The sequence below is a fragment of the Accipiter gentilis genome, chromosome 15 (assembly GCF_929443795.1).
Source record: "Accipiter gentilis chromosome 15, bAccGen1.1, whole genome shotgun sequence".
NCBI lineage: Eukaryota > Metazoa > Chordata > Aves > Accipitriformes > Accipitridae > Astur > Astur gentilis.
Window position 1 is genome coordinate 28,894,312 of NC_064894.1, and position 27,946 is coordinate 28,922,257.

Below are 27,946 nucleotides of genomic sequence, written 5' to 3' on the forward strand. Positions count from 1 at the left end.
ACACCTGAGATGTGCAATAGTCACTGAGTGGTGGGTAGTCTGGAATATCCTCCTATGTGGGTTCTGATTTGCTAATTTTTTGCGATTAATGTTTACACCTTAAGTTGTCCAGGAGTGTGCAGAACTGGTATTTATATGGGTCCATACCCCCTGAAGCCCCTTACAGGGACCAGTCGTGTGAAAACACTCAGCTGCCTATTTGACTCTGGCATATGAGTTTATACTAAGAACACAAAAATGCTTGCGTGAGCATTGCTATGTACTCTCCAGCCATGTGTTGGTCTTTCAAAAGCAAGTAAGAATTGTGGAAGATAAAGCAGTGCTAGATACCTATCTATTGCAAGTAACTACTTAAAGAAGTAGTCCTGCCCTATTCTGTATTGTATTTAAAATGTTAGTTTTCACATGGACTGCCTCATTACTGTTGTTTACAGATTGCCAGGTGTTTTTCCTGGATGACCATATTGTCTTAGGAACCATACTTACTGTAAGTGTTGGAAATACTCAGAGATTACTGGGAGATTATGCTAATCCAGAGTATAAAATATATTATCTCCCTTCCTCAGAAAAGAAACAACAAACATGCAGAAGGGATACAAAATGCTACTCAGTCTGTATGTCTGCAAATCTTTATATGATCTCATGATTTCTATTCATAAAGTTCTACAACATTTTTCTCCAATCAATGGGATACATAAATGGAAACTGAGGAGTCAATTAGTCCTGGGGTACCTCAAAATGTAAAATAAGTGCTGACATTAAATCATTACCTGCATGCCTTTCCTTTTTTTCAGGTTTTTCTTGTCTTTCCGGTTTATCTTTATGTGTCACTAGGAAAGAAGAAATGTGTTCATATATATGAAAAAAAAACCCGCGGAAAAACTCAAGAATCAAAAATAATTCTGCCAAGATAAGCTTTGGGAGACAAAATGGCAAACTGTGTTACTCCGGAGCTATCCCGTGCACATCTGCGCAGCATCCATCACACCACGTGGGTGCGAGCAGACAACTCTGGCTAACGAATCACTGCTCACCATCCGAGCCATGGTAACATGACTCAGCTCTTTACTACAGAAACATCATCGCTTGCAATTGTCTGCCCATTCCTGAAGAGAGATTTTTCAGAAAACTGTCAGGGACTGAGGCAGAGCTCGCAGTAAGTGCTGCTGCCTGCACTAAAAAGGGGACGTCACCTGGACCACCCCGCGCGTGGTCAGGCAGAGGCTTGTAAAAAACCTGGAATCAATCCTGGAGCATAATAGCATCACATGCACAAATGACACATCTGTCACTTGCCAGCTGGCTTGAAAAGGATAACCCGTAATGGATCCGGATAGCTAGTAATGGACGCTAGCTGAGATCCGTCCCTGGCAATGACGATCTCAGAGCCATAATTAGATGCCCAGTATGTGCGGTGTAAAAACTAACATTATGACAGTGGAAACTGTATTATGCTATCCACTCATTCCCATAACATTTCCCACTCACTTTTCTTAGGATTTTACGCAATAATTTTCCAGACAGTTGGAAATAAGCATGTGGATTTTAGAGCACTACAGAAAAATCAGCCATGAAACTGCCAGCTAGCTTTAACTCTAGCTTCCGCGGAGATTTTATCCCAGTTTAGTAAAACTCCCTTTGTCAAACATGAGAAAATAAGGAAGTTCTTTTACAGTACTGTGAATTCCATATCTAACTGGAAGCAAAAGAAGGGTAGGGAATTTTCAGGCGCTCACATTTTTTTAGCAACATAGTGATGAAACACATGAGAATAAGTTCCTGACATAGCTGACTGAGCGACTTCTAAGTGACTGAGAGAGACACTTCTAATTATTCTCTCTGTCATTAGATAACTTTTCTAAACTATATCACAGAAGTTGATTAGAAATTAGAACAGGATGCTATTTACTCTCTCCGTTATCTAAATCTTGAAAATGGAATGTATTTAAAGTAGAAAATAAGCAGTTAGAATTCAGGGATGCAGTGAAACTTTGGAGTCTCCCAGTCACACTACAATGAAATGGGCCTTAGAAAGACACGTATCCATAGTAATAGTTTTAAAATATAATGTACAGTTTGAAAGCAATGTTTCTTAGTACTGCGAATACAGAGAAACTCTATACGCAGTATTGCTTTAGTAGCAATTGTAGCAATAGCTCACTAAACAAAACGAAGTAATACATTCACTTTAAGATAAAATACTGTTAGGTAGACAGAATATTAGTAGGAGTTATGAGAAGTTAAGGCAGTATAATAATTCTTATTCTTATTCACTGGCTGTCTGAGATTGGCTGGGATCATTTTTTCCTGTTCTAAGAAACTTTTTAAAACATTAAATATTGTTCTGCTATAAAATCAAATTGAAGAGTTTCCCAAGTTTTCCACAAAATAAGAGGACAAGTCTTAATGACACATTCATGTTTTAATATGGGACATTATAGTCTTTGCTCTGGCATTTTTCCAAGTCTCAGAAGAAATTTGTCTTGTTACCACCATTTTCTAGTAATAAATATTCATTCTGACAGAAACCTGAACTTATGTGTCTGCCATTAACCTCTAGAGTCAGTCTTGCTAACCAAATGTGTTTTGAATTATTTATATAAAAAGGAAAAGCTCCAGTCTGAGACCATTAGAAAGGCCTAGTCAAGCACAGATTTCAGGAAGGTGCACGTTCACTTGGGTTGTGAGGCTTGTGTTCTTGGTCTGAAATAAATCAGCCGTGGCTGGATATTGGGTCTTCCCTTTTTTGGGTGATTTATCATGACCATTGGCCTATTTGCTCTTCCAGAATGGGTTTCTTCCTCCAGCTTGAGACTTCATTAATCTTATTTTTCTGTAAAGGACACGTTCTCAGAAGGCTTAAAGAGTTTTGACAAGTAGGTACGTTCCAGCAAAATACCGTTTTGCCAAAAAATCCCTCACACGAGGCAAACTAGATGGTGGCTCTTGGAGCCCAGAACTAACTCACGAGTTGTGGGTGGAGAAGAAGCAGTAGACTGATTCCGACTCCTACAACGGACAGATCTGTAATTTGTTGTTGGCATACAGCAACAGCAAATTAGTAAATCCTCTCTAACACCCTCTCCATCACCCTTTCCCTAACGTCTCTGAAATGAGTCTAGGGAAATTTTTTTCTAAGGCGGGTCTCTGAAGCAGAATGCCTCCAGGGACCATGCCCTGTATGTTATAATTTACTCATTACATTTTGTTCAGAAGTATTCCCAAAGACAAATATTATGCTTGGATTTATTCAAGAAGAATAAAAAAGGCACCTATTTATGCTCTGGGCATCTTTTACATAAGTTAATAATACAGTAAAAACTTACTCATTAATCTCTGAATATAATTTTAGCCTTTCTGTAGAGTGATGAATTCAAAGTGCTTTTAAAATCCTCATTCTCCTTCCAGCTGGCTTTCACAACACCTCCTCCATCCTTAAACATAATTGGGTCTAAAAGTCAATAGATTAGACTGTTTTGAACCACTGGTAAAAAGGCAAACACCAAATGCTAAATACATACCCTTTAGGGGTTCCTTCCTCTCAATTTTTTCTTGTTTTTCAGGTTTGTCTCTGTAAATTACTAGAAATAATAGAAAAAAAATCCACAATAAATCTGTAATCTGGAGGTATTATGTACACATACTATTTCACCAAAGTGATCGAGGAAAAATATTTGTAAATTTAAATAATGGATTTTAGCTCTGAGTCACAGGTACTAGATGATATATAGACCTTCTTAATGTCAATATTTAATTCCACATCCAAGAGAGATATTTTTCCTTGAATAAGTCTGCAGATGATAAAGCATATTTTTGCAAAATAAGTGATTATTCAGCAAGCTTAATCCAATCTGCAGGATCTCTTTTGGTCCCATTACACAAGCACCCTGACTCTAAGATTTCTGACAGAGGAAATTATTTTCAGTCCTTGACAGCATTGCTTTCTATTCTTAACAAAAAATCACTACCATATTGCTTTCCATGCTCTTTTTTTTTAATTATTTTTAGCTGTTACTTCAGCCACGAGATGGATTAATAAGAAAACATCTCTTTTAATCAGAGCGTAACTTCAGGAAGAGCAGCTGTTCAAAATACAACTGACGACACGTCCTGCTAGAAGCAGCAAACACGAATCCTTACGGACTCTATTGCCCACCTGACTTTCAGACCATGTTTTTGGACAGGACTGTATTCCACATCTTAATGATTTAGACAGACAAAAATGGTCCTTGTCAACCTCTGCTACTAAAAGACTAGCGTTTTGCCATTTCAGGGAAAAAAAGACTTTCTTTGCAATACTCAAGTTTCTGTCAACGAGTAAACCACAGAAAATACAACTCTGATTAGAAGACAACTGTGAGCTTTATACCCAAGCACAGTAATGGTTTTGCGTACATTCATTTCACCAGCTTTGCAGCAAATGTCATTTCACAGAGGTGCAAGCATTCTTTTGTTGGTTAAACATTTCCTCATTAAAAAATAGGTCTATGTCTTTATGAAAAATCATTCCAAACATTCAGCAGTTTCATTATGTCTTGCACGTGTTTGCATTATCCAAATACATTTCCAGTCATAACAGGTAAATTATTGTTGATAACAATTAGCAGCACAGTGGAAGGAGATTGAAGGGAGATTTTTCAAAGCCTTTAAGGAATGCAGACAGCCAATTTACACTAAAAAAACAGGCTGCGAAGAACGCAGCAGCACCAGCAATGTATTACTGAATGAATTACAGACTGTAACTCATTCAATTGCTTTAGGACATCTAGTAGCGCACCACGGAAAAGCAGCCTCCTTTCTCCCTGTGCTGTGTAGAACTTAGACTGAATATTTTTGCCGGAACTGTAGCATGCTTTTACATCTTACATTTGTATTAGCAGGTGCTAGCTCTGTGCAAAACACTTCGAGCCAGCGGGTTGTCAGCGTTGGATGGGGCAATAGCACAGTTTTGCAAACGATAGCTCTGTGGTGGTCAGTGGCAGTGAAACATAAGATTCTGCATATCAGACAAAAGCCCTTGTAGTCCCTATGCCAAAATATATAGTCGAACTATGCAGAACAGTCAGAAAGCTTGTTTTTAGCCACAGAACGTCTTGTGTAAGGGAAACTGTTGTGGGTTTTTTTGGTGTTTTTTTTTAAATTTATTCTAGTTTCTCCATAGCATTTCCCTATTTCATGCTTTGGAAAAAAACCAAAACTAGCCTTGAATGACACTGACTGAATTGAGTGTCGGCAGACCTTAAAGTGGACAGAAAAATCTAATTTAAGGTTCCTTCACATCATCAAAATGGTATAAAGGGCTAAAAGGCAAGGAAAAATCAATATTCATGTGGACCCAAGCTAAAAACAGGGAGCAGGGATCAGTTGGCTCCTTCTTGAGAAATAAAAGTAACTTGAAGTATCTGGGCAGGGAGCCTGGAATGTGGATAAACAGAGACCAGGCTGGCATAAGCCTAAGCTATTTTTCTCTTCCTAGCAATAGGCTGAAGGCGATCTCCGGTTAGTTCAAGATCCCTGCCCTGTGCCTTGATATCCCCACAGCCTCAGAGCTTGCCAATCTCAGGTTGTAACTTTTACCATTCCCTCTTACGGACACTGTCAGAGCTATAGCGTTTGGGTAGAACCTTATCCAGGAAGGGCAGGTGTTGCCGAAAATTAAAGGGTTCATGTTTCAGGGCTGTGATGACTGGCCATTTTTGACTCTTCAGTCACAGGGCAGCAGGGCCACCAAAGTCCACTGAAGCTTTTGAGCTGACAAACTTAAATATGATTTTTCTTTTGCATCTTAAGTCTGTTTTTTCCCTCCCTGAAATGTTTTCTTGTTCAGCCTCATTATATAGTCCTAAAAGCTCTATCAAGAAAATACTTCACTCTCTACAGATCTTTTCCAGATTTAGTCACTTGGCTATATATTCCTTTGTAAAGGGCTTAATATCTGCCCTTTTTCAAGCCCGCAGCACTTAGTTGCAAGCGTTAGGTTTTAGAAATAAGCCAGGCTGGCCGTACTGCCATGTTTCTGTGAAACAAATTAGAGTTAATAAGATTTTCTTTTGCATATAAAAAAAAACAAAGAGAAAGCACATAAAAATGTTTTTAAGGCCGCTAAGTCCAGTTCTCTTCAGCTGAAAAATGCTGGAACTAAACCTGCTTATTTAACTTTAATTCAACAATTTCATTTGCTTTATGATACACTTTGTAATTAAAAGATCACCTCTTTTCTTTTTATAATAGGATGCTGGAGTTATCCAGAAAAAATAAGAAGAATAACTAAAATAAGTTTTACAACAATTGTGCAAGCTAAAATTTTCCCATACCTTAAAGAAATTTCCTTGGAAATATTTGCAAATACCAAAAAAGCATAAGCTCAGAATGAACTGCTATTAGCATTGGAAAAAATATAACACCCCAACCTAATTTTCACTAACCTAGATTTTGGAAATTGCTGAAACATTTTTATATGACTTTGAATGAAAATTCAGCCTTAGGCAAAAAGATGAGCATGAAAAATTTCGTCCTCAGTGACTGAAGTGTGTTAAATTCATAAATAATATAAAATAGGAGCTTATAATGGAAAATTTTAAGGTAATTTAACAATGCATTCCAAACTTAATCATATAAGACTGTTGCTATCTACTTCACATAAAATTAAAAAGAAGCATAGCACATAGGTGATAGGTTTTTCCAAATTTCAATCATCTAATAGTATATTTGATTTGCATCAAGTGGAAGACATAGTGAAGGGGGAGGTGATTTAGTTTTTCTTCATTAAAGCGTTTGAGACAGAGACATTCACCACCCCAAAAAAGCAAGTGCCAAAAGAAGAGATGTAACAAGGAGTCACTAATTCCATACCTAAGGGAAGTAAAAATAGTTTCCAGCTGAGTAAGTCCTAAGTCTGCTGCTTAGTATAAAGCTAGGTGATGAGTGCAGTAAGCATGAAGCAGAGATTGCTTGCTCCAGCTAACTGACTAAGTGCTTGTCTACAGGGCAACACTCAGGAAAGTTAAGATAAATGAACTAATACAATGAACTTAGAGTGCATTAGTCAGAGAGCGTTAAACCTCGGTGTAGATGCTTTTATTCAGAAGTAAAGTAACTTGAGATAGCTATAACTTAATTCTTCTTGAAGGACCACTCAAAAAAAAAAGGGGAAAGGGCTTGATATGGAGAGGGGCACAGGCTTCCAGATCAAAACAATCAGTCAGACAGCCTTACATCTGTCTGAACTGAGACTTAGGTTTGACAGCTACTGGTGGTAGCCAAACTGCCCACAGCGTTGGCTTTACCCGAGGCTGCTGTAAGCCCATATGGCTAAATAAATACTTGGCAGCTCTACCTGAGCCACTACAGCTACGTTGCTATCTGCACCGTGTTCCCTAATTTAAAGTTAACTCAGGTGAATCTGTAGCTATACCTCCAGAAATCAGGGTAGATAGCCCCTGTGTCAAACATAAATACGCCATTTAACTTGCTAGTTTTGTCAATTTATGTGGGTTTCTAGTGTACTGTGCATTTGTATGGTCCAGCTGTATTTTTCTATTTAGATGTCTCAAATACCTTGACTTCCAGCTACAGCAAATTAAATTATGGGGCCACATTACAACTGTCTTTATTATCTCATAATTTATCCGTATGCTCAAATACAGACAGCTTTATTCTGTGATGTTTAATATTTGCATTATCAGTACGGCCCTATTAACAACTCAATAGGAGTAGGAGGGATAGATATGTGCTACGCATAGTAAGTGAAATAGTTTTGTAGGGCCTGGAATCTATTTGTCAAATCAGGCTGAATTCAGAGATACTTTCTACAAAAAACCAGAGAGACTAGTGTTATTTCAGAGGCACACAAGTATCTGTCCTAAAATCACGGTGATTAAATGTATGGCTGTCAGAGGTAGCATTTCATCATCCCATTGTCTTCTTCCATCCCTCACTCCAACAGCAACGTGTAAGTGAAGTGTATTTGGGAAAAGCCACACAGTAGATCAACCTTTTCCCATTCCTTCTCAGTGCCTGTTGTAACAAGAGATATTTCCCAGAAATGCAGGATGATTCAGTTCACTGCTAATATCAGTTTTCCATAGAAATCAGAAATGATCAGTCCACTTGGCTTATCATTGAACCTTCCGTTAGACAGAAATTATACACTTTTAGTTTTATCTCGATATATTTCATCATTGTTCTTCCCTGTTGCCAAAGTACCGCATAGCTCTCTCTTATTCGTTGATAGTAATAACAATTACGACACCTACGCCTGAAACAGGCTGAGACAGCCCCATCCCTCAGCCTTTCCCCTCAGGACGACCGCTCCAGCCCTGACCGTTGCAGTGGTCCCACCCTGAACTCGCCCCAGTTTATGGGTGCCTTTCTTGAACTGGGAGGCCCAGAACTGGATGCGGTATCTAGATGTGTCTCATGAGAGCTGAGATTAATTATCCCCTTACCTCCACCGACCGGCCGAGCTCCTGCTCATACAGTCCAGGGTGGCCTCGGTCCTTGTGAAAGTACTAATACATCAAATACCAAATTGGAAAGACCCTATTTTGTAGTGAATTTGTGCCTATGTGTACATGTCACCATGAAATAATTGAATTTCAGTGCTCTTAAGCATGAGCAAATGCTTTATTGAATCATTCCTCAGAGTATTTCTTCTTTTCAGGATTAAATTGACTAAGTACTATAATTGAAATGAACTTTATTACTAGTAGTTTATCAAAATATTTAATTAAAACAAAATTTTAGGGCACAAGTTTGCCTGGCTCTTAATACTCTAAGAATCTTTCTTATAATTTCAGCCACTTCCATCTGGGATTTCCATTCATTATATCTGTTCCTCATATTGTGGTAGAATCTTTTCAAAAAGAGGCTTAGGAATGGAACTCCCTTGCAAATCTTGGGACTTGGATTCAGGGGGTTTGACTATTTCAAAGTAAAATTATTTTTAAAACCCCAGTGTCCCCCTATTTTTGGGTGGAGGACTGAAATTTGTTTGAGGTGTTTGCTTCTGTCAAAAACATTCATTTTAACTCTAGATTTTTCCTGTTAAAAAACAGCAAAAGATTATATTTACACACACTTCCTGGAGGTACTTTAGAAGGTAACAGTAAAACTCCCTAAAGATTCACACCTTTATCATGCTCTAGCTTCAGGCCTGACAGAATGTTTTCTTGTAATCGTTCCTTCTATGTACAAGATGCATTTTTGGGACTAAATATGAAAACAAAAAATAGAAAAAAAATTATTTGTCCTGTGCTTCAGGAAGTGATTGTATAATTAAAGACTGCTTTATCAGGCATATGAATAAAGGGACTTAACTAATGACACCCGAATCCTTTTTTTCCTGGCATCCTATAACTTCTTAGTAATCATTTCTGCAACGTTAATGTTCTTCAATGTAAAGCAATGCACTTCTGTATAGATGAAGTGGTACACGAGAGGCTGTTTTGTTCAAGGCTGCAACTTCATTTGTGGTTTTAGAATGCTGTGCTTGAAAAGACCTTAACTGGGATCCCTTGCTAATGGATCTGAGTTCATTATTGCCTGGCTAGTCCACCGATACCCTAAAAAATTCATTTTCATACAACATGATTTATTAAGTAGTTGGGAAGCAGTTCTAGGCACTCCAGATGACCCTGATTAGCACAGAACTGGAAAGCTAGCACTAGAGGTGTAAAATACTATAAAAGCATATAAAGAATATATACAGAAGTGAATATAATTGCGTGAGGGAGGGTGTATGTATATACACACTATTTTTTAATAAGCTTCCTTCTTACTTCCTCCTGCCATTACTAAGCACAGCACTGGTGCATCAGAGAGATGCTCATCAAATTATACGTGGCCTAACCTTTACAGAGGCTTTCTTAGGCAAAAAATTTGCACATATCCCAGGAAACTTCTTTATTTACGTGACCTCTGAAAACCAGTCCAAACCAGTTCCTCTGTGGATTTTTGGAAAGTGCCAGTTAGAGGAGATTAACAGTCTGAAAAAGAGTAGGTTCTTAAAATGGAGGCTTTTCTTATCTCCGATACACACCTGGCTCACTGTTAACTATGACTTCCTAACTTGGATGGCACCCACTGGCCTATAAATTGGCTTTCTTCCTTGCCCAACACACTTCACGCCTTTTGCACCAGAGGAAGCTCATCAGCACTCTACTTTCTCGCACCTTTGCTACAAAAAAGATGTCTGGATAAGTTTGGGCAGCAGAATCTTATTATGAATGTGCAGTTACAATATAGCCACACAAACATAAAATGACCCTATTTGTTAATGCTAAGGTATACAAGAATTTTTGATCATTTACAGTCTGTGCCAACTATCTTTGAATGCTTCTATGATACAACAGTGGTAACGTATGTAGTTAACAAACACACTGTATATTACATACATTTATGTAGGTAAACACATTAAAAAAAAGAAGTTACCCTTTGGTGGTGTTCGTTTTTCATGTCTCTCCGGTTTCTGTTTATGAATTTCTGAAAACAATGCAATGTAGAGTTATCAATATTAAAATAATTTTCAGACACAAAAATATCAGATGCATTCTCACAGTAAAAAATAAGTGCTTCAAATATTACAGCAGAGCCATGGCTTTATCACCTGCATATGCAGAATTATATACAATAAAGTTCAATTTTATATATACATGCAGACAATATATATGGACAAAAAAGGTAACACTAAGTGACTGTAATAACTATTCTCTTTTTACCTGAGCCATATAGCTGCTTTTAAAGTCAAGAATAGGTTTTGCTGATCTGTAATAGCTATACAGTAACGCGTTGGTCATGAATCAGAAAAAAACATGCTTTTACTAAACATTTTTCTCTATGTGTCCTGAGTTGTTTGCCAGGATTAGTACATAGTGTTTTCCAAATTACCATTGGAAGGAAATAATGTTCTTTTTACTACATTTTCTAAATTTTTTAAAGCTCACATGCTAAATTGGTAGCTCCAACACACAATAAAAGGTAGACCCAATGCTGTATACAAATTACAGAGATAAAAGTTCCCAGGTTAGGGATCCTTGTCTTGGAGAATGACTCATTTTAATCATGCTGTATACCAAAGCACCGAGGACTGCCTTGTTAGAGGAGGAAGTGCTGCACTATTTACCTGCCCTTGCTATGCCATATCTTTCAAACAGAATTCCTCACCTGTGATATTGATATTAAATTACTGCTATATGCCTCTGTAACTGACTTTTCCTACTGTCTTTACTGTGCCAAACCCAGGATAATATTGAAAATGCAAAATGTTGAATTTGAGAAAAAGCAAACCAAAATTAAATCAAGCTTGCCTAGCAGTGTTTGCATGCAGTGGTAGAAATTTAGAGGCTGTTTATTACAGGTATGCAATAAGGTCATTAATGCTATACAGAGTGCCAGGTTTATGGTATCATGCAGGTATTTCCTGCAGTAGGAAACTGGTATAAAAGACAGGATCAAATTTGTCTTTGACAAAAGCACATGCAAATCTCACTAGACTCTATGGGAGATGCCTCCCTGTATTTTAGGGTTAGATTCGGTCTGCAGGGTCTAAATAACAAAATTAATACATCAGAGAAAAAGTTATGCATATTACATCTCCACTCTAGGGAGCTACTTTAATGTCTGTTGAAGACAACTAAAATCGCCCACTTATATCCTTAGTTATTTGCTCAGGTTGTAACAGGATGCATGTTGCCAAAGAGATCCAATAGAAAATGGTATCTTCCCTTCCCAAGACTCTGATCTTTGCATAGGTTTTTATTGGACAGCGTTTGCCATCTGAAAAAAATGATTGTGTCTGGTTTACAAGAAATGTAACTATTTTAGGGCATCAGCCTACGTTGTCATCAGACAGAACGTTATTTCACTGAGATAAAGCGTAACAAAGGCCAAAATGTATATCGCTGCCACTAATGTATGGCAGCATAACTGAGCTAATTATATGATGTCATTAAGCTAAAAGGACTTTTATTCAGTTTTCATCTTGCTCCTTGCCGCCTGGGTGTGTAGTTTGTTTATTGTTCTATAAACCTCAAAGGTTGTGATTAGGAAGAAATCATGCCATATTGATTTACTGCATTTCAGCTGAGCCTGGATTATTTTTCTGCAACTGTGTGAAGATTTTTTTTCTAGCAACTGAGAGAATCTAGTGGTGGATTTTCAAACTTCTCCCACCTGTCCTGCTGAAAAGGATGCATAAACTGGTTTAGGTAGCGTAAGTGGGAGGAGGGGTGCAAGACAAGAACAGCCAGAGGATTGCTCCCCGATTCTGAGCACATTGGAGCGGTTCTCCATGCCGCTGCTCCAGACTGCCTCCAGACCCTGACTTACTGCATTTAAAGAAAGCTAAGTCACTGCCTCTGCATTGCAACATACAGCGGAGATGTATCTCACCCAGCTCAAGAGGTCATCCTACACACAGAGATGAATATGGCCCTCTAAGTGATAAATCACATTCTTCAGGCAGAGTCATCTACACAGACACGTATTCCTTGCTTGCCTTAAGATGCCTCAGCTCCGCTGGGTTCCCACCATCTGTTATGTGTCTCACTACAGAAAATAGGCCTCTTTTTCTTGAAAAAATCAGTATAAACCTTTGTTATTTCAAAAATGGCTTTTAAAATTACTATGGTCTTAGGGAATTTCTTATTGCTAGCTTGACTGCAAAATACGTATGGAGCAATGACTGTAGAGCTGGCCACCTAAATCAGCCTCACATTGTATTGGCAGTGAAGCTTACTTGACACAAATGCTTCAGTAACTTACACGAAAAGATCCTTTCTAGACAGCTGCGCTGAGAATCTCATCTAACTTGCTGCTACAATTAGGATACACACATCACAAAAAACCCTACACAAATTTATTGAAGTGAAATACGTCTTCATAATACATAAGTATGTGCATATATGTTTTTATATATTGCAAAGCGTGCCATCATTAAGATCTCGTCACAAGCTTCCCATTAGAGTTTGAACCGTCATAAAAAATTGCAGCCTGGAACCCATCAATTCTGATACATTACAAGCTAAATTTTCCCAGCACAAATAAATCTAGTCTCAATATATGCTGATCTTGATCAATTTACAAGACGGAAAATAGTGACTCTTTGCTAACTCAAAAATATTTAAAATAAGGAAACATATTAGATTATTGGAGATTTTTTTCTGTTCTGAGAGTTTTGGTACTCTCTGCTTCATCTTTTATGACAAATAGCTTTAATTTTCTTGTAATCACATCATATCTTATTGCTGAGTTGACAAAGTGGCTATAATATCATAGAAGACTTACATGGCCAGTTTAAAGCATGTAATTTATCTCTATCAATGTGACACATTGTTAATAAATCCTAAATATTATGAATTCATGTTTAGAAAAATGACAGAATCAAGCAGCAGCAAGGATAATCTGTGTCACCACGGCAACCATCCTGATTCTTTATGAGATGACAGCGTGGTTTATTAAATTATTGTAAGGGAGTATGTATTTTAAAAGCTGTATTTCATTGTTTGTTTTCTTCAGTTATCAAGCAGACATGAAAAATTATCTTTCCCCTGTATTTCTTCGGTTTTGAATGGATAAGTACTTTATTTCCTTAACTATGGATACTGTTTGACACTGAATTCTCTAGACCTCGGGTCTTGTGCAGATACACGGAACATGCAGGGCGATTATTTTAAAATAACTGCAAGAAGGGAAGCTAGTAGTCTCCTCACTGACCATTTCAAGATGCTGAAAGGAGATATATTTGACTATTTGGTTAGCAGGCCGATATATTTATGTACTGTTGACCCAAAGCAGGCCCTCACAATCAGCTGAGGATCAGTATCGCAGGCAGCTTTACCGAAAATCCCTGCTGAGCATGCAGTTTGGGCGCTAGCTTCCCCCACCCCTCACCCAGCTAATTTCCATTAATAGCTTTTCACAGTGTCTAACAACAGCCCAGCACTGGCTGCTCCCTACAAAGCCCCAGCTCCAGGAAAATCAAGGTGGGAGAAAGGGAAAAAAAATTACAGTCCCCCGAATCCGCGTGAGCTGGTGGTGCAGCACCGTGCAGGTTTACGTCAGCGTGAACGAAGAGCGCAGCCCCTCGTGGTAGGGCGTGAGGAGATTCTCCTGGTTCCTGAAATGGAGTTCCCTTCTTCGTCAGCTCTCATGTTTCTGATTTTGATTTTTTTGTTATCTCCTTTTTTAACATAGTTAAATATATAGCATTCTTCTTAGCTATTTTAGTTGTATTGTATTATCATAGCACATATGGGCTTCAGCCCACGTAAATTGCTTTAGGTAACACATGGAGTCATAACTCCATGTTGTTGGTTGACGAGAAGCTCAACATGACCCAGCAACGTGCGCTCACAGCCCAGAAAGCCAACCGTGTCCTGGGCTGCATCCAGAGCAGCGTGACCAGCAGGTCGAGGGAGGGGATTCTGCCCCTCTGCTCCGCTCGGGTGAGACCCCCCCTGCAGTGCTGCCTTCAGCTCGGGGGGGGCAACATAAGGAAGATGTGGACCTGCCTGAGTGGGTCCAGAGGAGGGCCAAGAAGATGATCAGGGGGGCTGGAGCACCTCTCCTGTGAGGACAGGCTGAGAGAGTTCAGCCTGGAGAAGAGAAGGCTCCGGGGAGACCTTACAGCAGCCTGCCAGTACCTAAAGGGGGGCTACAAGAAAGCTGGGGAGGGACTTGTTACACGGGCATGTAGTGATAGGACAAGGGGTAATGGCTTTAAACTGAAGGAGGGTAGATTTAGATTAGATATTAGGAATGAATTCTTCCCTGTGAGGGTGGTGAGACACTGGGACAGGTTGCCCAGAGAGGCTGTGGCTGCCCCATCCCTGGCAGTGTTCAAGGCCAGGTTGGATGGGGCTTGGAGCAACCTGGTCTAGTGGAAGGTGTCCCTGCCCATGGCAGGGGGTTGGAACTAGGTGATCTCTAAGGTCCCTTCCAACCCAAACCATTCTGTGATTCTATGATAACACGATAGAATATGCCATCTCTGTAACACAGGACTTCAAACTTTAAGAGGGCTACATTTCTTCACTGAGTGGGAAAACACAGCACTGCATCTTGCTTCGTTAGAGGATGAAGTGGTGAGCAGCAATGTGGCACTGCTAAACCAGGTCCTAGGTCTCACCCTCTGCTGAGTTTTCATCTTGTGGGTGAAATATATCTTAGAAAAAACAACAAACCAAATAAAAAATGTTAATGATGGGAGAGGCAAAGTGAGAAAAAAAGGGATGATTGTCCCCATCTGAAACACAAGAATGCTTTACTCAAGGTAACCCAGAAAGTCAGCAAAAGAACTGGGAATTTAACTCTGATCCCTGACATTCAATATTATCCCCCTCATGCTTAAAGCTACCCTGTTTCTACTTAAATACTGTAGTGAGGATGGAATGTAGGTTTAACGTATCCACTATTTTAAAGATATAATTGAACAGATGGAATTTCAGTTAAAATGATAATACATTGTTCTTTCTAAGCAAATTTTACCAGTTGGTCATCTTTTTCATAATCTCTTAGAGGTGATACAGCGTTATACACCTTCAGTGCTTTGACATTCTTTCTCTTACAGATATCTAAGTGTGAAAAGGAAAATGAGTCCTATTCAGAGTCCTGGTGAACCAGAGGTTAATAATTTGCTTTTGAGCAGTTAAAACCCTTACAGCTATTGCCAGCAATTTAATGGGGCTATATCCTTGCTAGTTTATCAAGACTAATTGGTAGCAGGCAGCTGATTATCCTGAAGAGTTGGTGGAAATAGATACTGAGGGCAAGGCAAGAGTGAGTGGTGTTAAGAGCTTTAGAAGATGAGAGGGATGTCATTTCTAATATGTTTCTAGATGCTGTCTGTATGAAGAATTGTAGTCAACTCTCTTGCTGCTGGTATCCTCAGGAGAAATTTGCAATTGTGCAGCTGATATCTATTTTTAATCTAGATAGTACCAGCTGGTGAGGGTGACAGTTATCCTTGTGGGGCTAGGAGGAGAATAAAAGAAGTAGTACATTAGAGCACCCTCCATCTAACTACTAATACATCACGTAGCTGTACTCTAGAGAAAAAACCCCACATATTTTGCAACAGGACAAAACCACGGGGGAGGGGGAGAATAGGAAATATTTAATTGGGGAATTACATTGGTGTATCGTGCCTATATCTAGGAACCAAAGACAGCGTAACAGAAGGCTTTAAGTACCAGCATTCAATGTTGGAAAGTCTGAGTGACACATATGACTAATTTAGGTGACTTCCCTACGAGCTTGCTAGTAGCACAGTCTTATCTGCAGTGTTTTCTTAGATCTTGCCCTGTTCTGAGGATTCATAGCAACTTCAGGCTGGGGTACAGAACAACTTTTCCTGAAGTCATGTGTTGTTAAGACCTTTCTTGAAAATGTGACAGGAGATGAATTGCCTCTTACCGATGAAAAAGCTGAACGGTTTGTGTGCTCGTCCACTGCATGAGATACCAGCCCGTAGTCTCTCTTAAGTATGGTTGCAAAATTATTTATGCATCTCTTTGGAAATCACAACTACAGGTTAGAGTGAGAATGGCGGTTTCTTTTTTCTCTTCTTTTTTTTCTTTCATATTTTGCAGAATTTTACAGCATCTCTCATTTGCTGTGTAAGACTACGTCTGACAGAGGTCACAGAAGACCATTTCTCATTCTTCTTGGTGCAAACCCTCTGCCCTGGTGTATATTTACCCCCCAAACAACATGTTGTTCCAAACTGCAAATGTCGCTGTGAAGTGACATTGACTGGTCCTAAACCTGTTCAGCAAAGCTCAGCTACTTCACCTTAGTTGCCTTTATTCCTTCCACTTGATACTTTGCTTGGCATCACTTGTCAGAGGTACAGAGAACGTGACCCTCAAACATTTCTGGACAATTTACCTATCTTGAGTAGCATACAGCAAACAAGTAGGCTTTATGTTCCCCCAAGAATACAGGGATTTAACATGGCCTTCCAGATATATGTTAAGCCTTCTTCATAAAGCCAGAACACAACAAAAATAAAAAGATTTGATTCCAGTTCAACAGATATTCAATTGTTTCCACACTATTGCAGTTTCACTGGTCTATAATAGAAATTCACTGTAGATGACCTGCTGACATCTTCATCATCCTGCTAATGAGTGCTTTGATTCCAGGGTGATGTTTCATCTTATATTTATTTTTACAAAACTATACAACGAAGGAGATGCATTGTGGGGAAGGCATTTTCAGAACAGCGTGCATGTTATTTTCATAACATCAAAACATCCCAGCCCATGTAAAGATTCTATTATAAGCCACTCTTTCATAAGCTCCAACTTTCTAAACTGAACTTATTCCACTCATCTTTTTCACATTATGTTAAAGACAATTAAATACAGACATATTTTTCCATATTGCTATGTTTGAAATAGCATTCCTATTGCTATAGAATAGAATAGCTTTAGCAGTTAATGGTGACTAGAAGTGTATCATATTACTATGTAGTTATTAAGAGTTTTATCACAAAATCACTGTTTGGTGTCATTGACGTTTCCCCTTTGTTTTTATATGTTTGGGCATTTTCATGTATCTACTAGGGCTGCTCTGAAACCTAATCCCACAAACTCTTTCAATACAAAATGGTCTTTCAGCAAAATGGGAAAATATTTATTTTTCCCGAAAAGCTGAGATGAGAGGAAAAGTTTGATAGAAGTCTCCAAGGCTGGAGAATTAGCTGTAAACATGGGAGCTATTACATAGTTCCCAGAAGATTTGTTTCTTTGAGATAAACCCAAAAGTTGCACTGCATCCTCCACCAAAAAAATAAAATAAAAAATAATAATTAAAAAAAAAGGTTGTGGCTAATTCCAGCTTGAAAGCCTCAGTTTACCAACACAAATGGAACTTGACACAGTGCACAACTATTTCTTTTCTTTTCTTTCTAAAGCCTAACTGATTTTTTGTTTCGGGTTTTCTTTTCCCTCTGGTGAGGTTTCCATTTGCAGCAGAAAAGCAATATCTTAACAGAAAGGTTTTTAAGGGGAGGAGGGTATTTGCAATTATCTTTGACTAATCATCCTGTAAGCAGCACTGGCATCTTTCAGGAAGACCATACACAGACTGTTTTATATGAAGGAATTTTAATGACTGGGCTTTTGAAAGAATTAAAAGTGGAAGATATTAAAAGATCTTCAACCCTAAACATTTTTTACACAAAAGTAATTTTTATTCCAAGTATATAAATATGTTAAGACTGTTTTTTTTCATTCCCATACTGCAGGTCTGTACCTTGGTTCTGAAATGTAAAAGGAATGCTAATTGCACTTTGATTAAAAAACAAAACAAAACAAAACGTAACCACAAAAACCCCTAACCCCAACAAATCCGAGCTAGAGCCATGTGATCAAAACCAGGCTTTTCTTTTCCTTCTGTGGAAAGTAAAATTGTCTCGACATGTTTTCCTTTATGGATTCCAGCCTGCAAAGATGTTATTGGACCAGTTTTAAATGATGTTTTTCATAATCAATTTTATCGGAGTCTGCATTTAATTAGATGTAATTTTATGCAGAAAAAATGCAGACAAAACTTATAGACCTCTAAGTGGAGCAACATTATATAGAGAGTAATACATAAAGATCTCTAATCTTGATTAGCATCAGAGAAATTTTTTCCCATATAAATCTATTCAGTAGGGTTTTTTTGTGAAAGGAGGAACAAAATAGGAAAAAGAAATCACAGGACTAACCACAGTTCCTCTGCTCAGCTTATAAAATGTCAGCTCTGCGGCTCCTACCTTAATGTATTAGTCTGCAAATACATATTCCTATAAATTCAATCACTTCTAGGTCCAACTGATTTTTTTTTATTTTTTTTTTTAGGGGTCTGGCACGCAGAAGAGAGAACCTCTTTCTGCGGGTCATGAGCACGGGGCTCCATTTGCCGTATTGTCCCCTTGGCACAGCGGCAGCCGGGGGGGGATCCGAGTCCCCTGAGAAACACGCAGGACCCCCGGTTGCAGTGCTGGGGGTCTAACTGAGTTTTGGAAGACCCTCTCGCTTCCCAGGTGTGGCATTTACTCTGTCTCAGGCAGGGCAAGCTCCCAGTGGGGGGGACATCTGCCCAACGCTCCCTTTTTAGAGCAAAAACCTCCCCAGTGCTCCATTGCTGGGGCAGAAATGGGGATTTCCATGAAGGTAACATGGATAGAGGCGCTTAAAGTTTTCCCTCATTTAAGAGGGTAGCTTAACCAGCTGCAAACCTCCGTGCTGCTATCGTTCTGCCCAGGATTCCTCCTCCCCTTGTGGCTCCAAGTTCTCTCTGTATCTTTTAAAAAGTAGCTGGCAAGTTTGGATCCCAGTCACTATTCCTCCATAGGCAAAAGAACTATAATGGGACAGCCCTGTTCCCTAGTGTATACAGTTTTGTTTCATCCGGATAATATGGAAATTATTTTCTTTAAATTATAAAATGCTATTTTATAGTGGATATGCTGTTACTGTATTGATCAGAGTAAGTAAAACAAGATGAGGTTGTTAAAAGAATATTAATAACAGAAATGAATGCCACAAAAATGCAAAATGCAAAAAAATACATATCTGGGAAAGCGGTTTAGCATCTGAGAATTGAATCAATCAATGATTTTCATCTTTTAACACAGGGTGTACTTTACACAAAGATATGCAAAATGCTTTGTAGTAAAGTGTAGCCTAGGGAGACAGTGAAAGCCTTTTAGAGAGATCTATAATAGCAACTCATACACAGAAAAGTGAACATTACCATATGGCAACATAAAAGAAACTGAATTCAGAAGGCATTACCAGTACAAATAGATATATACTTTAGGGATGAATGCAACTGCATAATTAATTTCTAAGACACACACATAACAACCACACCAGCAATTCAGTTTTCAGGTTGCATCTATGGTATTCCGCATTGCTTTTCTCTAGTCCGTTTCCAGTTTTTTTTGGTTGGAAACTGTTTTCTGAACATGAATATTACCTCCAGAAAGCCCACTTGCTTTCTTTATTTTTCCAGATTTTCTGATAAAATATCACGTTCTAATTTCAGTATTTTGCTCAGAAATAAAGTAATTAGCTAGCAATGTGAATTTTGCCAGATATTCTTGATATAAACTATAGTAATAACAAATTATTATTTATCTATAACTTATAGTTATTTTAAATTTTAGAAAACCCTTTCAGTAAAGAATTTTAAATGTAAGAACCTTAATAGTCACCTGGTGGCATTTTAAACATCCTAAGGTACTCTGGTAGTCATCAGCTCCCCTAGAGGGGTGCCCTTCTCCCATAGGTCCTGCGTCATTTCTGCCAGTCCCATGCTACGTCTGAGGCACCATGTGGTATCTAAAATGTCACTAGTCAGCTTTGTTTATTCATCCGAATCCTGCCCAATATGTTTTTACTGTGGGAAAAGGTTGTTGCTGGACGATAATGAGTTAAAACTTGCTAACAGGACTTCTTTAAGATAACAGATATCTGAGTGGGACTAATTGCTATTGAACTAATCATGTGGGAATTTGGGAAAGAAAAATGTCTTCTTCAAAATCTTGTTATGAAACCGAACTCATTCCAGCAACTTGCTGCCATGCTTGTTTTACTCCCTAAAGTTAATGTACATACTGGCTGTAGCCTTGGGTTCATAGAAAGCAGTAGACGGATTTACGGCTGCGCAAGATCCCTCTTGAATTCAGTGACACCAATGGCTCAGGGAGTCCCTGACTGGGGCAAATATCTAGAGTATGGAAAACTGTTTGGGGAAATTATCACCGTATTTTTAACAGTTCTCCGTCCTGAGGCATTTGAACTGGTCACTCTTGGGCAGCAAGAGGGACTTCTGTCCCATCCACTGGGTGAGCTGCACTGTTGGTCTGATCATATATAACCATTCTTATGTACTTAATAGATAAAACCAATCTGACACACATTATAAATTGCAGGACTAAAACCTTAAATATTTGTTGGTATGTTCTTCCTTACCCTGTCTGAAAACCTCAAACAGTTCTTTTTGGTCTCATTGCTGGCTGGGGTTAAAGCGCACCAAAGCCATAATACCAAACCCACTTTCAAATCCAAATTAGCAAATCCCCTACCAGTCTTCTCTAAGCCGGTTGTTCCTACCTCTCCCCTTCCCCAGGCAAAGCTGTGGTAGATGTTTGCTTGATCACTTTCAAAAGGAGATATAGGAAATTATTTGGTGTGAAAACCTTTCCTTTTGGGAGTATTTTGTTTGTCGTCATTAGCACAGATTAATACCCAGATCTGAAGAAACAAATAGTTTGTGCTGAGTAAATTCTGACAGTCTTAACCTTGGGGTGGAAGTGGGGGTTAATGGGAGTGAGTGTCTGGAGTCGGGTCTGGGGGACCTGCACCTTGGCCAGAGCTGCTGAGGGTAAGTCAGTGTAACCGACTCTACCCCTAGAAGTTGCCACGTCTTTTAAGAAGAGCATGATGTCTATGTCTTCAGCATATTAACAACCAGCCTAATGCTCAGGCAACAATATTCTCATTTGTACTGAAGACAGAAGGATAAGGTGCTTTGCCAAAAAGTTTACTTGTAATTAACAAAATTTCTTGCAACCTTTGTCAGAAATGTCTCTCGTTTATGGCTTCTTGTTTTAATCTATCATTTCTTTACCCACATTTTTCTAAGAAAAAGTTTTATAGCCAAGTAAGGAGAATGGGATAATTTCATATAACTATTGTATACATCTTTCTGCCTCATACATAGGCTGACTCACAGAAATTTAGAGATACACCTCTACCTCAAGGAAATCAAGTTTACTTTGACTATTGGTATAGAATAATTTTGTGCCAATAAAAACCTATTTGGAAGCACAGAGATGGTTAACAGTGTCATGAGGGTGCTTTATTTCATACTCTGCTTTCTAAATTCATTGTACTTATTAAAATGAAAATTACTTACATAGTGAGTTACGTGTGTGTGTGTCTGTGTGTGTGAGAGGGAGAGAGCGCAAGAGAAAGAGAAAGACAGAGAGAGGATTTAATCTAAACCCAAATATAAAATCAAGGAAGGACATCTTATGAAAACAATTTCCTCAGCTTCAAAGTATAAAGTAAAAAACCAAATAATTCTGACCTTGGAATCTTTTTCAAAGGTTTCCAGCAACTTATTCCTAAGGCCACATACCAGATTCAAGCTTCCAAGCCAGAATGCATCGGCTGTTTTGAAGCAAAAGAAGATGCTACCTTAACATACAAAACTCACTGTGCACAGCTTGTCAGGTCTACCCTGGTTAGCTAAACGAGGAATCCATGTTCAGATTTTAAATTTCCCGTTACTCATATGTAAACTAGAATGAAGCTCCAGAACAGTTTAATAATGACATTTTTAGCCATGGATGAGAATGCTGAAGTGTCTGCACTTGGTTATATTTTACAGATCATTATTTCCAATTTTGTGCACCAGGTTTCTCAGCTCTTTTCCAAACTCACAACTAATACTAGTAACATCCACCAAAAAGTAATAAATATTTCTCTCTTTTTCTATAACAATAACTTCTAGTAAAAAGGACCAAAATAGAAGAAAACATACAGCTGTCAAATAATTGAATATGTCTCTAAACGTTAAACTAACCCTGAAAAAATGAACAAGATTATCAGTCATAACCATTGTTCTCGAAAGAAATGAAGCTAAAAACATATTAAGCATGCAACAAACAGTTATTAGGCTTCTTACTATCTTTTGTGAAAATGTTCTGTAGTTTTAGCATGTTGAGAATATGCATTGTTAAAAACTGCAAAGTCCTCTACAGAATAATCTTTCACTACCTCCACTGAAGAACACTTTTTTTTTTTCCAGACAATATCAAATGTTCACTCTTTTCCAATTATTAAAGATAAATATTAATGATAAGACTTGGACTGTCAAAAATAATTGCAATAAAAAAGGCACTCAAGAAGCATTTTCATCCTTTCTAAAGGATTCTGAAACTGATATTAGTCCTGTTGCACGTGCAAGCCCATTGTCATTACTTGTACTTTTATTATCTTTACTTTCAATTTGCATCTCTAGGAAGGTGATCTTTGCTTTCTTTGGGTTCGTAATTATCATTCCACTTTTCCCTCCTTCTTTCATCACTACATAGTGTCCTTACTACTCCCCTTGAATTTTTTCCAATCCATAATTGTATTGTAGTACCAGCAATCTTCTTATTTTTTTCAGTTACTATATTCCATTATAAAGTAAATTTTCTGCTAACTTTTTAGCATTCATAACATCTGGTAATCAAGAAAGCAAAAGAGTGAAGGCTTGTTCATACACCAAAAATAGGTATGGAGATTTTTCAAAAACTCTCCGCCTATTCCTGAATACCACAGTAACTGTGGGTTAGATCCAATACAAATACTTAAAAATCAGGCACAGCAACCATAATGCACATTTCCAGAGAGGAATTTGAGAGAGGTTTCCTGTAACTATGTGCAAAAAGTCAAACTCTTCATCTTCTGGAGACAGCAGCAGTGTACTGTACCATCTCAATGGGTCATTTTTTTGTTTAGGCTGTTCAAATGCCACAAGCTTAAGAGCCATCTAAAGAAAAGGTCGTTCACAAAGCTATAGATAACAGCGCTGTGCCGAGTGGAAGGGGCTTTGATGCAGAAATGCTCCTTTACATGAAAACAGAGAATACTCCCATAGCCTAAAAATTTGGCTCCGATTTTGTGGATCTAACTACTAACATTCTGATACCCAGAAAGTCTCAAAATTAATTTGTATAGCTGGTCCTCCTTTGGGTCCAGCCCTAACTGCAGTCAGATGGCAAAAATCACGGTTGCAAAGTCTTGTTTTGGTTTAGAAAGCTTTTCTTCTGGGACTCTTATTTCTGGACCGTGGACATGCCAGCACACATTAGTTAGGAAAAGCTACTCGAAGAGATCTGCACCTTGTGCTCAGAGAAGCGGATTGCGGTGTTCGTGAGTGCTGCGGTCTGAGCCCTCACCTCCCAGGGCTTTGCCTTCCGCGCTCCTGAGCTTTAGCCCTTGGACTGAATTTCACTGTCCCTAAGCAGAAAACCTGTTGACTAGACTTTACGACAGAGCTCTCAGAAAACTTCTACATAGGCTTAGAGCCCAGCAATTCAGCTCCTTGACGTTTACACAATTTTCAGAGAAGTCTGCAAAGAGGGACGGTGACAGCTCTGAGCAGCTCCCAGCTGCCTGTCACCGAGTGGACATCGCCATGCTCTGCACTGGCATTTCCAAGGGACTTGGAATCACATTTCCAAGGGACATGGTGGCTTCAGGCCACATATGTTGTATTTCTGTAGCCCCAGAAAGAGAGGTGGCAAAATCAAGTATAATCAAGGTCAGATCCTGGCGGCCAGGATGAAATGGAGACCTCCAGTCGTCTGGAGAAGGTAAGTTTTTTGAGGATGCTGCTAAGTGAAAGCTTACAGCTATACCCAGAAAGGGCCTCAGACCGCTTTCTTCATCAGTCCTAGCCAAGAAACAGCTTTTTTGCAGGGAGACAATGATGGGACTCCTTATCCTCTGAAAGACAGACGGACAGACCTTGAGCACGCATCCTCAGAGTGGAGGAAGTGGAAAAGCCCACGCAAAATCTGTTTTACTGCCCAGGCAGGTGAAGCGTGTTTGAATTTGGGCCTTTTCACATCTGTGTGGCTGAGTTATCCTGTGAGATACCAGCTCCAGAGGAATCACCAGCTCCTTGTCCATCTCCTTCACGCCAAACAGAGAAGACATTCATTTCTCTCCAGAGCAGGGCTGTGAGCTTTGAATACTAAGGAAAACATTTCAAGCTGGCAGTTAGATACTCAGCTCCTTGGATGGAGGACTTTTAGGTCTGAACAATCATCTCATCACTTCCACCTGACTAATTTAAGCAGCTTCCAGCTTATTTCATGGCTTCTCTGAATTCTATTTTTACAGCCTAGTGTCCCAATGCAAAGTGTAAGGCATGACTTTGTCACCCATTTCCAAAGAAGGCGGCATTGCAATGCTGAGCATCGTGTTGTCCATAATGTTTTTATGGATCAAGCCTTCCCAGCAGTGAAGTATCTCCACAGTACTCCCAGCCTGGTCACCTACACTGGCCCACAGTGAGCAGACACCTCCCACCCCTGTACCCGGTGTCCCTGCCAGCAATGCTCTACAGCTTCAGACTCTTTGCATCCACTGTAAAATTAACAACGCGTTTCTCTCTCTGGGAGCAGAGAAAGGGCAATGCTGAACCTTTTGTGATTCTTACCGATGGAGTAAAGAGATGGAATGTTTTCCTACACTGTCTATAAGGTTTTTTTCAATTCTAACATGAAGGATCATCCATAGAAAGATGAATGGTCGTGGTCTTCAAGTCCATTAATTCCTTGGATGCCCTATTGAGACTGACAAAATGTGTCATTAAATAGAAGCCTGATCCAGTTCCAATTAACTTCAGAAAAAAATGGATTGTAATCTGAGCACCAACGGGGGTGATAGGTTCTTCCGTATGGGCATTTACCTACTGAGAATTGGATGGATACCAAATTCAGATCACATAGGGCTGGTTACACATCTTCTGATTATCAAGCTGTGCTCAATTTGGAGAAAAAAACACCCTAGTTTTGAAAAGCTTTACATCCTATCACCAATATCTCAAGTCTTCTAATACATTTTCATTTTGATTTAATAGAAGTTGAACTTAAGTTTTATGTTCCAGCATAACAATTTTAATGTCTGAAAAGATATATATTATAAATCCTACTTGCTTCACTTGCCTGCTTTAAAAAGTCAGTGATAACTAAGTAATTTTTTTCAGAAGATTCAGTAGTCCTTATTTTAGAGTTCTGCGTTGGCACAAGGTAAAATGCTTTTACAACGCCTCGCCATAATTTCTCACTAAATATCCTTTCTATATTATTATTTCTAAATATTATTTCTATCCACACATAGACGTAACTCATATTGGCACTAATAGGAGTCCCACATGCAAGGCAAGGGTACAGATAATATTTCTGTAATTCTGTTGGGTTTTTATGAATATTTTTCAGATTTTTCTGGATAATAATAAAACAGTCAAGAATTCTCACAGAGCAGCAAACAGTACAGCAAGTATTACTACTCGACTCTCTTATTTAATGAGTTTGTTAAAGCACAGTTTACAAGGTTAGTAGACTGACATGTAACTAATGACAGAATCTGTATCACAGATATACTAGTTAATTCTTAAAAAGGCTGCAAATATTTGCTCTCTACAGTAAGGCAACTGACCAACCTTTTTTCAGGGAAGGTTCCACTTCACCTAAACCAAGAGAAAAGAACAAATGTCAGAGAAGACATATCATCATAAAAAAAAAATAATTAAAAAAAAATCACATTTTTTCTCATGTTGGCTCATTTTGATTAAAAAAAGAAAAAAATTCTTTTATATGCTAAGTGACAAGCACTCTATTCTGAGATTTGGGATTTTTCATAACATATCTCTCTTGCCATAGAGGTTTTCCTGGGTCTAGGGTAGATAAATTCAATGTGCAGCAGTAACCAAGGAAATATCCAAATCTGCGTTTGTGCTTCTGAATGTCAACTTGTGACTACAATTTACAATTTGCTTGATTTTATGCATGTTTCCATGTTTTAAGGAAAGGCCCAGCAGTTCCATTTTAGCTCCAAATGATAAAATGTATATGCAGGTTAACGAGGTTGTAAACCTAGCAATGCTTCCAGTGAAATCCAAGGCAAAAAATACTCAACTCCAGTGGAACTACAGCACTTGATTGCTGCAGTATGTTATTCCGCCTCCACGTAGGACATGGAATTTAAAGGAGTTAGCCTGAATGACTGTGGTGAGTGTGCAGCCTGAGCCGCGCTGACTGCAGCCCACGGTGGGCAGGGAGTTCCCATGTATTTACTTTTTATGATAGAGTGCAGTAAAGTTGCCTACTGCCTTTTCACACTCCTAGTAGAAATTGATGAAATTCCACTTGGGCCAAAGGCTGGTAGGAGTGAGGTTTCCAAACACTTACTGAGCATTCAGATCTTGAATTTTTGTATGTCAGGTATTTTATGACCTTTCCTACTTGCATTAACACTTATCCATTCAAGTATTTGAAAGCTTGCGCGTGCTTTGGGAGCTATGAAATGATAAAAATGAACACTGTTCAAATTTTAGCAAGCTCTCCATATTACACTTTTTCTGTTTCTCAGCCATATGAGAGACTGGCTTTCCGTTAGTCGTAATTCATATCTCAGAATAGGATGCCCAGTTCACAGACTCGCATGTAGCAGCCTATCTATTAGTATTCATACATGGTGCTAATATAAAAAGCTCATGCACACGTTTAAAAGGTAGAAACTTGATAATATCTCAAGTGTATGAACAAATGGGTAGAAGTCAGTTTCAGTACATGTTGCTTTTTAATTATATTCTAGTATAACCAAATAGAATAGAAAATAAACTACCGTGAAATGAAGATGTCACTCCTACACTCATCGCTTGTCAAAATGACCAATACGATGTGACATGATGATCCACTAGTGCTCTGCTCATACCAGGGAACTACTTTTTTTATAACAGAAGGATAGTTATTTCCAAACTTGAAAGGCTGGCAATTTACTTTCATTTATCAGATAATGTCAGATGAAGAATGTTATTATAATGGCAGAACCATAATTTCTAGCAAACGGAATCATTTGCAGTATGCCATCCAAAATCCCCTTAGTTCAGCCAAAATGTTATTTTTTCTTTCCCCCCTTTTTTTTTTTTTTATTTCAATATATTGTCCTGTCATCAATATATCAAATAAAAAAGTTCTAAGTTTCTTGGTCTATCTTGTATATTTACCGGAGTTCTTGAGATTCTTGCTGATTAAAAGAAAATAGCTATTGCCATTCTCTGAAGCAATATCCTGACGCATGTTTTGGTTGTAGCTTTGAAGTCTTGTATAAATTAGTGCTCTTTACTTCAAGATGTACTAACGGTAATATTTAATTCTGACAGC

At 38.6% G+C, this 27,946-nt stretch overlaps 1 protein-coding gene across 1 annotated transcript in view; it reads right to left on the reverse strand.

The window, feature by feature from the left end:
- Positions 1 to 27,946, reverse strand: part of TRDN (triadin) — a 236,153-nt gene that overhangs the window by 164,007 nt on the left and 44,200 nt on the right. The window contains exons 4-7 of the mRNA XM_049818154.1: positions 26,224 to 26,250; positions 10,432 to 10,482; positions 3,522 to 3,581; positions 771 to 830 (exon numbers count right to left, since the gene is read on the reverse strand). Coding sequence (XP_049674111.1) covers positions 771 to 830; positions 3,522 to 3,581; positions 10,432 to 10,482; positions 26,224 to 26,250 — 198 coding nt within the window. The remainder of the gene's footprint in view (positions 1 to 770; positions 831 to 3,521; positions 3,582 to 10,431; positions 10,483 to 26,223; positions 26,251 to 27,946) is intronic.